The following is a 16,138-nucleotide window of genomic DNA, read 5'->3' on the forward strand; positions in this document are numbered from 1 at the left end:
CCTGTCACCCCTGATCCTCTCTAACTTTTACCGCTGCACAATAGAGAGCATCCTGACGCACTGCATCACAGTATGGTATGGCAGCTGTAGCTACTATGACCAGAAAGCCCTGCAGCGGGTAGTCAAAACTGCCCAATGCATTACCGGCACCCGGCTACCGACCATAGAGCACATATACCAGAAACGCTGTTTACGGAGGTCACGGTCCATCATCAAAGACCCTACCCACCCCAGCCTGTTCGCCCTCCTGCCATCTGGGAGACGCTACAGATGCATTCGCACCCGTACGACCAGATTTAGGAACAGCTTCTTTCCCAGGGCCGTCATCCTACTGAACTCCACAAATAAACTCTAAAGCCTGCACATCTGCCAATGCACTTTATTATGGTTATGTTTATGTTAATGTATTACAAGCCAAATGTATGTTGAATGTTTAAATGTCTTAATCTAAATGTACACTCTCGGGAGCCGCAAGCCTACATTTCGTTGTACTGCACTTGTGCACTAACAATGACAATAAAAGTTGATTTGATTTTTGAAGAAGTAATTGATCTAATACAGGGAATGCATTCGATCAAGTGCTTGTGGATTTTGGGAAGGCATTGAATAAGTGCTTCACAAGACGATTATTGAAAAAAATCAATGGTACAAGAGGAAATGTAGCAGCATGGATAGAAAGTTGGTTGACGGACAGGAAACAAAGAGTCTGGGTAAATAGGTATTGCTCAGATTGGACTAGAGTTGGAAGTGGTATACCTCAAGGTCAGAGCCGAGTCCATATTTGTTCTTGGTATATATAGATTTGAACTTAGGCACAGAATCTCAAAATTTGCCTATGCCGCAAAAGTAGGGGATATGGCAAATGGGGAGAAGGGCTGCAAAAGACTTCAGCAAGACAGACAGGTTAGCGCAATGGACAGACAGGCGGCAGATGCAATTTAATGTGGACAAATGAAAATAATATATTTTGGGAGAAAAAATCAAGGACTGGGAGTATATACTGAACGGAAAGATTATGGAACTTAAACGGCATCATTCCCTGAAAGCAAGAATACAGGTAGATAAAAGCCATAAAATAGGCCAACAGCATTTTAAATTTTATAAATAGTGGCATAGATTACAAGAATAAAGTAGTAATAAATTTATCTGCTGTAGATTCCTTCTTGGTTCAGTGGCCCCAACCGCTCCCCATAAGAGGTCCGAGTTGTTTTGTATGACAGGAAAAGGTTATAATGGGCAGACCTAAATCTGTGATAAGAGTATACAGCGTAGATTCACCAGGATGATATCAGGGGTGGGAAACTATAGTTATGAGGAGAGACTGGAAATACTGGGGCTATTTCCACTGGAGCAGAGAAGGCTAAAAAGGAGATTTAATAGAGGTTTTTAAAAATATGAAAGGTTTTGATATAGTGAACAGGAAAAGACTATTTCTTCTGGTTGGAGAATCCGTGACGAGGGACCACCAATTTAAAATGGTCACAGGAGGAGGAGAGGTATTGGGAGAAATTACTTTATGCAGAAGGTTGTTGGAGCTTGGAATGCTTTGCACAGTTGATGCAGCAACTATTGCATTTAAAAAAAAAAAAAATTTTTAAAGGGAAAATTGGATCAATAGTTACAGGAATACAGGGAAAGATTAATTTTGATTGCTCTGGCAAAGAGTTGACACAGACACAACGGGCCAAATGGCCTCCTCTGTGCTCTAAACTTCTTTAGTTCTATGATACTTCACAATGTGAAGATGCTTGTGCTCTGCCCTAAAGTAGTCTAAATCATCTGCCCTAGCTCAGAACAGCACTGCTAACATTTTACTTTTATTATACATATTTAAACTAGATTCCTCCCGTCAAGTGATCGGCAAAGATGTGGTCTATACAACATTGAAGACTTGTTTTTGTACTATATGTACATATCAATCCTTAAAGATAGGATGATGCTGAACACTCAAGTTTCATAATCTTGGTACTTAAGTTTTTATGGAAATTGCTATCCAATTAAGCTCATTTGCATATATAAATTGGATCCAATAGGTTATCCTTGACATTAGAGCATAAAAATTCAGAGCAGAAAAGCAGCCCCGAGCTACCAAAATATCACTGCTGGGAAAGTGAAAGTCTGATGTTACAAGGTTATAAGGAGATAACTGTAATGTACTGTTTTTTCAGGGTGGGGGGGAAGCAGGTAGGAGGGATAATGATACAAAGACCAACAATGTATCTCTCACTTTCATTTTATATTTGCATTTTATACAATTTCTTTGTCAATGCAGCAGACGTCTGCTATTGCTACTGCAGTTTTCTCTCCCTTTTGCTTTCACTGCCTATGCTGGAGCTCTTAACCGGTGTTATTATCCATGAGCCTTCTAGAAACAATTCATTCCACCTCGAGGAGCTGAAGTGAAGTGAAACCTTGCTGGGGCTACTTATAAGCTGGCTTTTTAAAAAATTGTGCTATAACCTGAACAAAAGAACTTTCTAAAAAAAAAATCAAACCGGTGGCCAGTTTTTCAGAATGTATAGATCTTCTGTTGTCATCCTGGATGCAGATCCATTTGCCAACTTGGCTGGAGCTCAAGGAATTTTATTGGAATTTCACGAAACAGGCAGTACCAAGAGTAATTTAACCTGCAGTGATGTCTACCAGTATCTTTAGTTACTTACCATTCAAATCTTTCCCATGTGTTTTGTCATCGCTGCTCCCATTGATATCTCCGCACTGTCGCCTCTGCGAGTTCTTGAATTCCTTCAACGACAAGTAAAGGACTTTTCGGACGACTCTCTCTTCTGACCACGGAATTCCATCATCGTGGTCCTACAGACACAAGAACAGTACATGGTCAGTATATGGAATTGTGCTGATATTATGCAACTGCACATGCTCTGCATTGCTTGGCTTCATTAGACGCTAAAATATTTTAATCAAATGCCAATTGGAAGGTAAAATGTACAAAAACATTTCTAAGATGCTATAAAGATAGTTTATATCTACCGGTGCAACTTTATTTGTTAAGTAGGTCAAATACCACCCACTTTTCTGTAGGAGATAAAAACAATGGAAAAAGGTGCAGCATAGCGTCATAAGGATTTAATCAGGGACAAGGATTACAGTTATGAAGAAAAATTCAGAAGTTAAGGTTTCTTCTCCCACCTGGAGCTGAAATTAAGAAATTACTTGATAGAGATCACAGAAATCACAGAAACCCCACAGTGCAGATAGAGGCCATTTCGGGCCATCGAGCCTGCACCGACACATATCCCACCCGATCCCCGTAACCCCTACACCAACACATATCCCACCCTATCCCCGTAACCCCACGTATTTAATCCATGGTGGCACAGTGGTTAGCACTGTTGCCTCACAGCGCCAGGGACCCGGGTTCGAATCCGGCCTCGGGTGACTGTCTGTGTGGAGTTTGCACATTCTCCCCGTGTTTGCGTGGGTTTTCTCCGGGTGCTCCGGTTTCCTCCCACAGTCCAAAGATGTGCGGGTTAGGTTGATTGGCTATGATAAATTGACCCTTAGTCTTCAATAATATGATGGGTTATGATATAGCAAATAGTGATGGATTGTTTTCACTGGTTGGCAAGATGGTGATGGGAGGATACAAATTTAACAATCACAAAAGTTAAAGTGGAGATTGGGAAAAATAATTCTTTACAAAAAGGGTGGTTAGAATCTTGAATTCTCTGCCATAAACCACTGTTGAAGTAGAGTCCATAGATTATTTTGGAAGGGAGTTAGACAGATGTTCGATATAAATTAAAAGGGTATGTGGAATGAGGAGAGTGGGATTAGACTAGGTGGTTTATGTGGAACAAACACCGGTGGAGATTTGATGGCCTCTTTCTGAACATTGTAGGATTTTAGTTTAGGAATTGTGTAAATCTAAATTCTTTAGATCCCTGTTCTTTGCAATTACTTCATTTATAATTCTAAAAAAGGACAAACATTCCCCATTACAGTATATCATTCCTGCAGGAGTCACAGATGCACCGTTTCCAGGCTTTGCACACATTTTAAATCAAATTCTTTCACAAGCTACACAGCATTTTAGCTCTCTTGCTCCATTATTAAAATGAGTCACTTGCTTAAGGGTCATGCAGTGAAATGCAGCTGCAGTGACAGTGCAGTATGGAAAGCCAGATTGCAGACCATCTTGACCAGGGTTAAAGCTTTTAGTTCTTCCCACTCTGGGAGTGCAGTCTGGCCCTTCTTACCAGCTATTCAGTCTGTGTGTTAAACAAGTAAGCATTACACCTTGAACAAATGGTATTGGGCAAACAAAAGCATTCTGTACTCCCCGATGAAGGGCAACAAACTGTGGATTATTAATCAGCAACACACAAATATTTGTTCACCAAATATCTTATCTAACCCTAGATAAATAATTCAAGGATCGATTCATCCAATAGCAAGTTTTAATAATTCCAAATGTTAACTCAAAACAGCTATCACTGTCAAGTACAACTGAGATGCTGGCATGGATGACTGTAGTAAACTGACTCCCCCAATAGCCAACTGGATAAATGCTCTGCCTGGTGTGGTGCTAAACCATACAAACCAGGTGGTCCCAATTACTGCTCTGTGCTGAGTGAGCTGATCTGTTTGATCTCAGCCAGGGTGGTAAAATTGGCCTCAATAACCCAGAACTAGAGAGGGAAGAAATAAAACACAGGACTCCCACTCCTGACCCTCGCTGTAATTTGCACTGATAGAGGTATTGGGAGTGGACAAGATTGGATTTAACCGTGATGCCCTCCACAATCAGATAACCTGGAGTCACACACAGTCTGGGCTCTCAGATGAAGATTAGCCACTTGGGCAAGGTTTCAGAGGGCTGCTGGCACCTGTGGAACTGCAGCTTCCCACCTCCCCATCAAAAAAAGCAGCTTCAGCAGAAGAGAGAAAGAAGGGGAGAGAAAATTGCAAAAAAAAACCCTGGGGGTTGTTGCTCAATATCTCCTTCCTTCAACCCCCACCCTAAAAAAACCAAGAATGAAGACACAAACATACACATAGTGAAGGGGGGTTGGAGAGAAAGAGCGTGCAAACGTGCGGGGGGGGGGGGGGGAAAGAGAGAGGACATGAAGGACAGAGAGCAAGGGAGGGGAGGAAAGAAGTTAGGAAAGTCCGTTGGTCTTGGGATAGTGTATTTACTCCAGCACTTAATTACAAGAGAGTTTTTTTGAAGCCGAGTGCTGCTTTAAAAAAATGTTCGTACTGATGAGAAATGCGAGGTTACCCACAGCCAAGACTGTATGGAACATTAAGAAACAAAGACACATCAAGATCAGCCCTGAACTCTGGCAAACACTTTTGCACTCCAGTGATAACATGTGCTGCTTTTGCTGTGGTCACATGGGCTTTATAGTCATTAGTTATGGTTTCTTGCCCTTGAATTCCTTAAATGCTGTACGGTTGCCAAATGGGAAGGCTACAGACTGTACACCCACTGTAACTGCATTAGTGAAGTCCAGCTTGCTTGAATCGGCATTTCCCTGGATGCTTCAATGTGACGAGCTGAAAAAGTTCCCTTCTCCCCTTTGCGCCATTCCAACAAGCGCCCTCCCCTTGCAGTTTCTGCTTAACGACCATTTCAAATCATTTATTTCCCAGTCACAAGTGAGGTTGACATGTGGACATCTCTCTCTATGGCCTTTACAGAGCTAGCATCTAGTTTTTTTATTGGCTCAGTTCAATTCCAGCTGGCTCAGGGACACACTTATATAACTGCAAACTCAGTAAGAGTATTAATACACATTAATGACAGAGCAATTGCTATTTTTTTTTGGAAAAGATTTATTTATAAAAGCTGGCACTCTCCAGTCTAAATGAGGATGAGAAGCAATAAAGCCTCGCCTCACTCTGTACAGTTTTCAGGAATTTTCCATTTAAATTTACATCCATACAAGAGAAGACAGTTACTTAACGAGTTCTACTGTATTTGCCAAAGGGGCTCAACAGCAACATCCTCTACTCTGGAGGAACGAAAATAATCTTAAACAGATTGTTTGAAGGATAGTAGCTGCTCTGTCACAGAAACCCATTTCATTTGTTTAAATGTTACAAACAATCACAAGGCCTCAGCTGAACATTTTCCAACACACTCAGGAAATATGTTGCAATACTTGGATTTAGTTTGTAGTTTCAACAGTACACCTCCCCTATTGATGCCAACACACCCACCCTCCGCCCCCTCAAAATTTTCAAACCATTCCATTCTTAAGTTAGTATTAAAATACCAATAAAAGCTCTACACTGATTATATTAGTTCGAGGGCTGGTAACTCTAGATCAGTGGTTCTCAAACTTTTTCGGTTGAAGGACCCTTTTCAAATGGATTAGTAATTACGGACCCCTCATCTAAATTATACTATAAACTCCTTGCACATTTACATTTCTGATTATGAAGTTCATCAGTGTCCTGTTAAAGGGACTTGCATGAAATTTTGCCAGAGCTGTCGATATAGTGAACATTGATGTGACTGGTGATGTGAAAACTTATATCTTCCTTTCAGCTGAAAGGTAACCCGACATGTATTCAACAGGCATGGTGCTGAACCTAACGGCACAACACCTCCCTTCTCTTCCTAGGACTGATGACTTCTATTGGGAACACTGGCACCATTTCAGGTGTAACCCTCCACCGCCCGCCTATTCATTGCACAGCTGCTGAGTGTTTCAGGGTTTTTTTCCCTCCCCATCTGCCGTTTACCGGCCTGTCTGTGTTGGAATATCACTGACACGCTGCCTGGTGTGCGGCATTTCTGCCATCAGTAACTGGGACTGCGGCTTTAGTCCGGGTCCTGTCACAGGCCCAGCTGCCGTACTCAGTGAACGAAGCTTGGCTTGATCAGTCATTCCAAGGCTGACATGGCGGCTGCTTCCTACCCGGCCCCAGCCCTACAAATCTCGTCTCCTCTCCCGGGATTCTCTTGTCAGATCGAGTCCCCGCTAATCCGGTTACGTGTCCATTTCCAGAGCTGCCCCAGCCCCAGTGCCCGCCCAGTAATCGCTTACCAATGTCTTGCTGTGAGAGTGCAACAGGCCCCCAACCGGACATTGAACTCCCTGGTGCACGAGCTTGCGGCTGTGCCGCTCGAACGGAAAAAGGCAATCACAGTAACGAACAACAGCGCACGCCCGACCCGCACCATCACAGCAACGGGTCCCAATCACATTACTTCACAGACACACTGGAAAGTCTCTACAGATCCCAGTTTGAGAACCACTGCTCTAAATGACAGATGCAGTGTATGTAGGTGATGCAGTTATCACTTGCCTCTCTACCTTTGGAGGCCTAGAGACACAAATGCCTTTAAGATGGCTTTTGAGACCAGTATCTCTTATATTTGACCGACCTAAACCTTGTGCACTTGCATGCAGCTTTGCACTGTTGCAATATCGGAAAGTAGTACAGCAGGATTTTATTCAGTAAGTGAAATTCCAGCACAGTATTTCATGGTTACTGCCAACTCAACAAAAGCATTTAAGCAGTGAAGACTGAAAGAATTTCAACATCTGTAGACTTGGTAGTGTTTCAGGTGAGACATTAAACCAAGGTCCTTTCTGCCCCCTCAGGTGGACGTAAAAGGTCCTATGGCACTATTTGAAGAAAAGAAGCAGCGGAGTTCTCCCAGTGTCATGGCCAATATTTATCCCTCAAACAGCTAATGACCAGATAATCTGATCATTATCACGTTGCCGTTTGAGGGATCTTGCTGTGCGCAAATTGGCTACCACATTTTCTACATTACAACAGTGACTACACTTCAAAATTACTTCATTGGCTGTAAAGCGCTTTGGGGCATCCTGGGATTGTGAAAAGTACAAGTCTTTCCTCCTTTCTTTTAGCTCCAAGTATTCATTTCACACTCAATTTGCTACCACCACAGTGTCAGCCATGGCTCAGTCGGTAGCGCGCCCACCAGAGTCAGAAGTTTGTGGGTTCAAGCCCCACTCCAGAGACTGGAGAACACAAAAATCTAGTACTGAGGGATTGCTGCACTGTCTAAGGTGCTATCTTTCGAATGAAACCTTAAATCGAAGCCCAGTCTGTCCCCTCAGGTACTATTTCAAAGAGCAGGAGAGTTATCCCCGGCGTCCTGGCCAATATTTATCCCTTAATCAACATCACTATTAAAAAAATCATCTGGTCATTATCACATTGCTGTTTGTGGGAGCTTGCTATGCGCAAATTGGCTGCCACGTTTCCTAGACTACAACACTTCAAATGTACTTAATTGGCTGTAAAGCACTTTGGAATGTCCTGATCAATGTTCTCTCTAAGCTGCGTGACCGCGTGCCTCTCTGCTGGTCCCGTGCAGCCCGGGACCGGCTTTTTCAATGTTAAATTTTGTGCATGCGCGAAACTGTGAATGGGCCGCACACAAAAAAAAGACAGGAACATTGGTCCCAAGGTCATGAAAAGGTGCTATATAAATGTCTTTTTCACCCAAGGAGAATATTGCGAATATAATAGACAATAACCAGCTTAACCTTATTAGTAGCAGACTACATTTTGCCTACATGTGCACTGTCCTGGGTTGGAGTGGAGAAGTCCCAGAAACAGTCACTAAAGAAGCATCATTAAAAACATTGCTGGCTGTTCTGTTATTACAGCTTGAAATCAGAGTATGACAGCTGCTGGGGGCCATCAGGTATTTTAGGAAGACTTGTCATTTTTAAACAGCTTTTTTTTTTATATAAAGTGCATCAATAAAACTGTGCAATAACAAATCTCAAACAATTTATCCTCATCCCGAAGGGAGGAAAGATCAAGATGTTAACATTCTTCACTGTATACGGTTGACCGTGTATGCAAATGTCTCCCCCAAAGGCTCTCTCTAGCCGACCAAAATCCAGACATTCAGCAAAAAAGAAATTGAAGTTGCTCCAAGATTCCTGTCCTGCAATACACAGACCATCATAATGATTTGAAAACACAAACACAAGGGCATATTCCATGGATGAGGTCAGTTCTTCTCCGTTGCTAGAGACAACAGTTTGATAAAATCCAGCACTACATAATATTCACTCAGGTTCAGACTTCCTAAATCAATGGAGATTTGATGCAAGAAATTAGGATCCAAATTTTCTGCACACTACATAAATACAGTAGAATGAATAATGGCTGTACTGTAAGTAGAGCCTGTGAATAGCTCCTCCTACCTCTGACAGTCAGACTGCATTGAAATTTTGAACCGACTCACTCAAGACCCGGATCGATGATCACTTTCAGGACTGAACTAAGAGGAGTTTTGAGGACAGACAGCTGCCAAAGTTAGAGATGCACATCAAGGTGGGCACATTTGCCTGTGAAAATCTAATGTATAGTGTATTTGCATTTGTCTAGAGTGCATAACTCAGCATGCAAACTGATGAAATGAGTACTTAATGCCTCCAAGTGCTCCAGGTATTTGTGAAGGAGAGCAGATATCCTAATCTGTGCACTCTAACCTGACAACTGGACTTAGTCATTCACTTCTGATACTTCCTCCCCTTTCCTCATCAGGTTTCCAATGAAGAATTGTATGTGTTTAAGCCAGCAACTTAAAAACTTCCTGGGACGGGACACTGGAGGTGGGGTAACAAAAGCACTTAGGGAGACTAGGACAGCAGGTACAACTACAACTGGCATTTATGAAACACTTTTAACATAGTGCATATTCCAAGATGCTTCACAGAGGAGAAACTGACAGCAAGCAACAACAGAATAATTAAATTAATGGCATGGGCCAGGAGGTAGGCTTTCAAGAAGGCTTTTCAAGATGGAGAGAGGGGCAGCATGCCAAGGGTTTTTTTTTTGTTTTTTTATTAAAGAGAGTTGGACAGTAGAGCAGAGGTGGCTAAAAGTGCACCAGGAGAGACTTTACAGCAACACACCCAATCTGAAGAAAACCGCGCTGAAGACTAGTTGAAGAGCCCATGAGCGGAGACTGATGCAGGCAACCTTCCTTGTGTGGATACTGGAATATAGGATTTCCCTTAATACATGGGAGACAAAAAATAAGTTTGTTCATCTCACTGCTGATCCTCATGTTTCTCACTAGAAAATAGGTGGTTTGCCTTCTGTCTGATTATATGGATTTTAATACGAGTTCAGCTGACCTCTCAAAACCACGTTTATCTTGCATTGTGCCAGTCAGTAATGTCTCCCCGCCAGAGGTCTCCTTTCTCTTTCCTGCCCATCCGAAACTCCAGGTCTTAATTAAACGCAAAGAGAAAAAAAAGCTAACTGTTGAATTATCATTCAGTGCCATCTGTCATGCTGATATGGATAGCCTGGGCAAAACCTGTAGCTGCTGCACCACAGCTCCCAGAATAGTCAGGCACAAGCTCATCCATAGATTAGCAATGTGAAGCCCAATTTCAAAATATCCTATTACAATCTGAAGTATTATCGAGGTCAGTAAACTCCCAAGTACAAGTGAGATAAATTTGGAATGTCAGATTAAAATACCCAATCAGGATCTATACAGCACAGTAATAAAATGAGAGCAGGTTTGTTACATTTTGGAGGGGTGCCTTGAGAGAAGTTTGAATTAAAAAAAGACTGATGAATAAAGTCCATGGTTGGACAACAATAGGATCAGGATGAATGTTTTATCCCATTAACTGCTGGAAAAAGAGAGAAACATCTTAGCTCCCAATTCTCCCATAGCTAAATTCTCTCTGTATATTTTATTACATAATGACAGGTTTAAATGCTGTCTTGACAAGATGACTAAATCCTTAGCTCTAGGCATTGAAACTGCTGCAGTCAGGGTCTGCAAGGATTTTTTTTAAACTCAAGATGATCAAAAACATTTCCCGTACTCCCTCAAAACCCTTTCAGGGTCAACGACAATCTATACCTACACAGCACCCCACTGAGAGATGAGAGTTAGGTGGGTGGCAAGTACAGCTTGATTCCTTATTTTTGTACAATGAATTTACTACATTAGCACGTATTGAAAATCTTGCTTTGAACCAGGCTTTCATTGTGCTCATAAAAATATCATTTACAATTTAAAAATCCAAAAGGCTTTTATTAGGTATTGTTAAATCTGGGTGTACAAATTGTACTCCTATTTTACAGATAACCAGATTTAACCCCCCCCCCCCACCTTCCTTTAATCAGGCTGCTATACAAGTCACTTCTCCTTGGAACTTTTCTACATTGCTAAATAACTTTTTCACTCTGTAAACTGGAATCCGAAAATATTCACTGTTGTTGCAGGGAAAGAGCTTTTGCACAGGATCAAAGTTTGAATACTTTGTACGCTCACCGTTAAGAACTTGAGCTGCAAAAGATCATTTTGTGTCATTTCCTCAGTCTTTAAATCCTTAAAAGTCATTAAGAGAAAAATCTAATCCAGCTCCTCATTTGACTGATCAGCAAATTAGGAGTTTAGTCCAACTATCAATCACTGTCAGCAACATTTAATCTGCTCACACAATGCACAGCTGAAATCCATCAGTGGCCAGTGAGGAAGAGCAAGAACATGTGTGAGCAGGCTTTAATTAATATACAATCCCTCCAGTTTGTTTCACTGCAGGCCATTTAACATCCTCTGATAAAATCTTTCCTTTTGGAAAAATTTGGAGCCCTCAATGCGTTCATCTATATGCAAATTTATCCTTTTATGGAACATACCTCAAGTATTTTTTAAAATTACATTTTTTTCAGAAAAGCAGAACAGCACCATAACATTTTGTTGTTTAGCAGATTTTAAGGCATCAGAGGCACTCTCTCCAGCGGATGGTTTGGAGAAAAGAGCCTATTTTGTAATTAGCTTGATCTACATATTCAAATTGAATCGAATTACGCACAACCAATAAGCCCTCCAGTTTATGTTAAGAATTTGCTTTGAGCTACAGTAACCACCTTGTAATTAACTTAATCTGCATATGCAAATCCAGTTTAATTCACATATTTGAAGGTTATACATGAAGTATACCCACCATTCAAGTAGGAGGGCTGAAAAAGTATATGCATGTTACTACAGGTAGGGCATAGCAGTGGGGTCAGCTCAACCTGGCGTGCTTGGACAGATATGGCGTGGTTGCATACAGCCATCACTGAGCTACTCCAGCAACTCCGGGGAGAAGATGCATCCAAACAACTTTTCTATTTGAACATAGGAACAGGAGTAGGCCATTCGGCCCCTCAAGCCTGTTCCACCATTCACTTAGACCGTGGCTGATCTGTACCTCAACTCCATCTACAGGAAACTATTATCCGGCACCAACGGGACCGGCGTGGTGCCGGTTTATCAAAAAGTCCGGATTACAGAGCGATATAGTGAAAAGGTACGAGAGCTCCGTACGCAGCAACAAATCCAGGCTTCCCTGTTGCTTAGCAACATGTGCAGGAACTCCGGCCACAGACCAAGCGTCCCTGTTGCTTAGCAACAAGTGCACGAATCCCAGTTACACAGCCACAGATCTAGGAACTGCTACTAATATGAAATAAAACTTACCTGAACCTACTCCTGAATTTTGCCGGTGAACAGAAATTTCCGGTTATTTAGGTGCCGGTTAAAGAGAGTTTCCTGTACCTACCTTGGTTTCACAACCCTCAATACCCTTTGCCCAGCAAAAAGTTAAAATTAATTATTTTTTCGCTGGTGAAATAAGATAGGAATGTGCATATACTTTGGGGGGGGGGGGGGGGGGGGGGCTAGGAAGGGAACGGTTGGAAAAGTGCACAATTGGGAAGAGTTGAGGAAGGGGTCATCAGAAAAACTGACGAGTTGAACCCTGGACCCTTCAATAATGTTGGCCTATCAGCATAGCTGGAGTCACTAACAAAGAAAAAGACTAAGAACAGATCATCAGGCACAAGCTTGCTCTTTTTTCATAGATAATCCACACTTAACTACGTTTCTCAATCCCTTCTCTTCCCAAAACACACACATATTGAAATCATTTATTCGTCGTCCTCATTCTCTAAAGTGATTAAATGAATGAGGAAGAAAATGGAAAATTCACAAAGCCACTACACAACCATCGGAAGAGGACAAAGATGCAAATCTTGAGACTGGACAAGGTAGTTGACAGTCTCTCAAGAACATTTCCTCCAAAACTTGCTGTTTCCTCAGACTATCACTGCCATGTCTCTCAGTCACTTAGTTTAATCCAGCTACATTTACAGGAGCTAAATACTTCAAATATTCTGCAATCTGCTTCTCACTGGCAGCTAGTAGCAAGCCCAAGTCAGTGGTCAAATGACCTCTAACCAGCCCCACCCAGTACACAATATAACTTGCCTCTCAATCTTCTAGCTTTAAAAAGATAAAAGCAATTCTAGTCCAATTACAACTGGAACCAAGATACAAAATCTGCACCATTAATTACCAACTTTGACCATGTTTCTTCTCTTGTGTAGAAGTACAATTTTGACCACTGCTTTTATGATAATTTCAGATCAAGAACAGTATGCAGTCTTTGAAATGGCTTTCAAAAAATGTTCCAATTTAAAATTTATACAATTTTAAGTTGCTTAGGCTTGAGTTTTGAGCAATTTCATAAGGCAAGGTGAATATTCAAACAGTGGCAAGCTTCTGACAGCCAATGACCCCTTCCCGCGCACATACACACAAACATGCACCCTCCCGCGCACATACACACAAACATGCACCAAGTTAATAGTTACTTTTTTTAAAAAAAAGAGGCAGTTCACTAAATGTAATCTTCAAGCTCGCTTCACTGTGCGTGGTGCAATTTGAGTACAAGTGTAACAAACGGTTCCTGTTGAATTTGAATGTAGAACAAGGAGTAGTTGAGGCGAATAGTATAGGTGCATTTAAGCGGAAGCTAGATAAGTACATGAGGGAGAAAGGAATAGAAGGTTATGCTGATAAGAGTTAGAAGAAGTAGGGTGGGAGGTGGCTCGTGTGGAGCATAATCTCTGGTGTAGACCAGTTGGGCCGAATGGCCTGTTTCTGTACTGCAAGATCTATGTAATGTTTTCTTTACAATACTTGATTTTGGAACTCTGTCAAGCACAGAATCCAAATTTTTGTAACCAGAATTCAGCAATTTCCTTGAACATCTAAACTATGGCCCCATCATAGCAATCTGGCCTTTAAAGCCTATGCAACTCAGTCACCTATTTGTGCTCGATGTTTTGTTAGCTGATTTGCCCTGCTTGAATTCCATATACAAGGAGGAATTGACAGTCTATTCTTAGTGCTGTTGCCTCATTGGTAAGAAAGTCTTCATTCTGAACACCAAGATCTGTTAGTGACAGCAATTTGAGAAAGATGAAAATTAGTGGATTAAACTTTATATGGCCACCAAGTCTCTGTGGTACACACCAGTAAGGCCCACAAAGACAAAGAATTTAGACAGCCCTGTTCTACAATAAAACCCTATTCCAAAGAATATTGGCGACATCTAGTGTAAAAGGTACATCAACTATTAGAGAATTGTCAACAAAGGACTAAGCAAATGGATAAAGCCATAATAGCTAATGGTTTTATAGCAAGAGCTATAAAATATACAAATTGAGATATAATGGTGGATCTATTAAAATCTTAGTAAGACCACAGTTGTGCAATTATAGGAAGGATGTTGAGACAATAGAAAGGGCCTGGTGTGAGAAACTAGAAATACAAAGAAATGCTTGAAAAATAAGGGCGGTTTTCATTAAAAGAGCACATTACAGGGTGATTTGGTAATGGTGTTTAAAAATGATGGAGATGGGACAGAGTAGATGGAAACAGACAGTTCCAGTGATTTAAGGATCTTGAACAAGAGGACATAGAAATAAGATTAAATGAGAGATTTAGGATAGAGACCAGGAGAATTTTTTTTTTTTTTTTTTTAAAACACAGGTTTATAAAAGTTGTTGAATGCACTCTCAAAGAGTTAGTAATTGAAGCAGAAACTATGTCCATAGTTAAGACTAGGTTCAATAGGGTGAAGGAATAAAAGGGACACGGGAACAAAGCAGGCACACAGGATTAGGCAACTGCTGATACGGAGGATAAACACCAACATGGACTGCTTAGAAACAGATTGTTTCAGTGTTGTAATTTCAAAGTAAAAACCAACATGAATATCCTAATCTTTCATAACAAACAGCCATTCCTACCTGAGCCAAAGAATTCTAGCACTATTTCTCTATCCAATTGTGTTAGCATTTGAATAAACATCAAGTTTACAGGGCAACTGGACGACGCAAGGAGAGAAGGACATACTTGCATTTATACAGCGCTTTTCACAGCTAATACAATACAAAATGAACTGTTGCGATGTTTTAACTTGGACATTACCGAATCTTCGTATCATCAGCGACATCATCCGAAAACACAGCATCAGGTTCCCCATGTACGCTGACGACATCCAGCTCTAACTCACCACCACCTCTCTCGACCCTTCCACTGTCTCTAAATTGTCAGACTGCTTGTCCAACATCCAGTAATGGACAAGCAAAAATTTCCTCAACATTGGGAAGACCAAAGCCATTGTCTTCGGTCCCTGCTGCAAAGTCCGTTCCCCAGCCACCGACTCCATCCCTCTCCCTGGCAACTGAGGCTGAACCGGACTGTTTACAACTTTGGTGTCGTATTTGACCCCGAGGTGAGCTTCCAACCACATATCCACTACATCACTAAGACTGTCTATTTCTACATCTGTAACATCGCCCGACTCTGCCCCTGCCTCAAGTCATCTGCTGCTGAAACCCTCATCCATGCCTTCATTAGCTCTAGACTTGACTATTCCAACGCACTCCTGGCCGGCCTCTCATCCTCCACCCTCTGTAAACTTGAGGTAATCCAAAACTCTGCTGCTCGTGTCTTAACACACAAGTCAGGTTCACCCATCACCCCTGTGCTCGCTGACCTACACTGGCTCCCAGTTAAGCAATGCCTCAATTTTAGTGACCGCTTTGCGGAACACCTCCGTTCAGTCCGTAAGGGTGACCCCGAGCTTCCGGTCGCCTGTCATTTTAATTCACCGCTCCATTCCCACTCGGACCTCACTGTCCTTGGCCTCTTGCATTGTTCCACGGAAGCTCAACGTAAACTCGAGGAACAGCACCTCATCTTCCAATTAGGCACGTTGCAGCCTTCCGGACTCAATATCGAGTTCAACAATTTCAGATCATAACCTCGGCCCCTATTACATTTTTACTTATTTTTTTT

General features: G+C 41.8%; 1 protein-coding gene across 1 annotated transcript in view; it reads right to left on the reverse strand.

Moving 5' to 3' along the window:
• LOC147117669 (protein Jumonji-like) overlaps positions 1–16,138 on the reverse strand; it is a 434,885-nt gene that overhangs the window by 270,043 nt on the left and 148,704 nt on the right. The window contains 1 exon segment of the mRNA XM_085988853.1: positions 2,664–2,814. Within this exon segment, the coding sequence (XP_085844979.1) occupies positions 2,664–2,814 (151 nt within the window).

Source organism: Somniosus microcephalus, chromosome 5 (assembly GCF_052327205.1).
Source record: "Somniosus microcephalus isolate GS21.2 chromosome 5, FLI_Smic_1.0, whole genome shotgun sequence".
In the NCBI taxonomy this organism is placed as follows: Eukaryota; Metazoa; Chordata; class Chondrichthyes; order Squaliformes; family Somniosidae; genus Somniosus; species Somniosus microcephalus.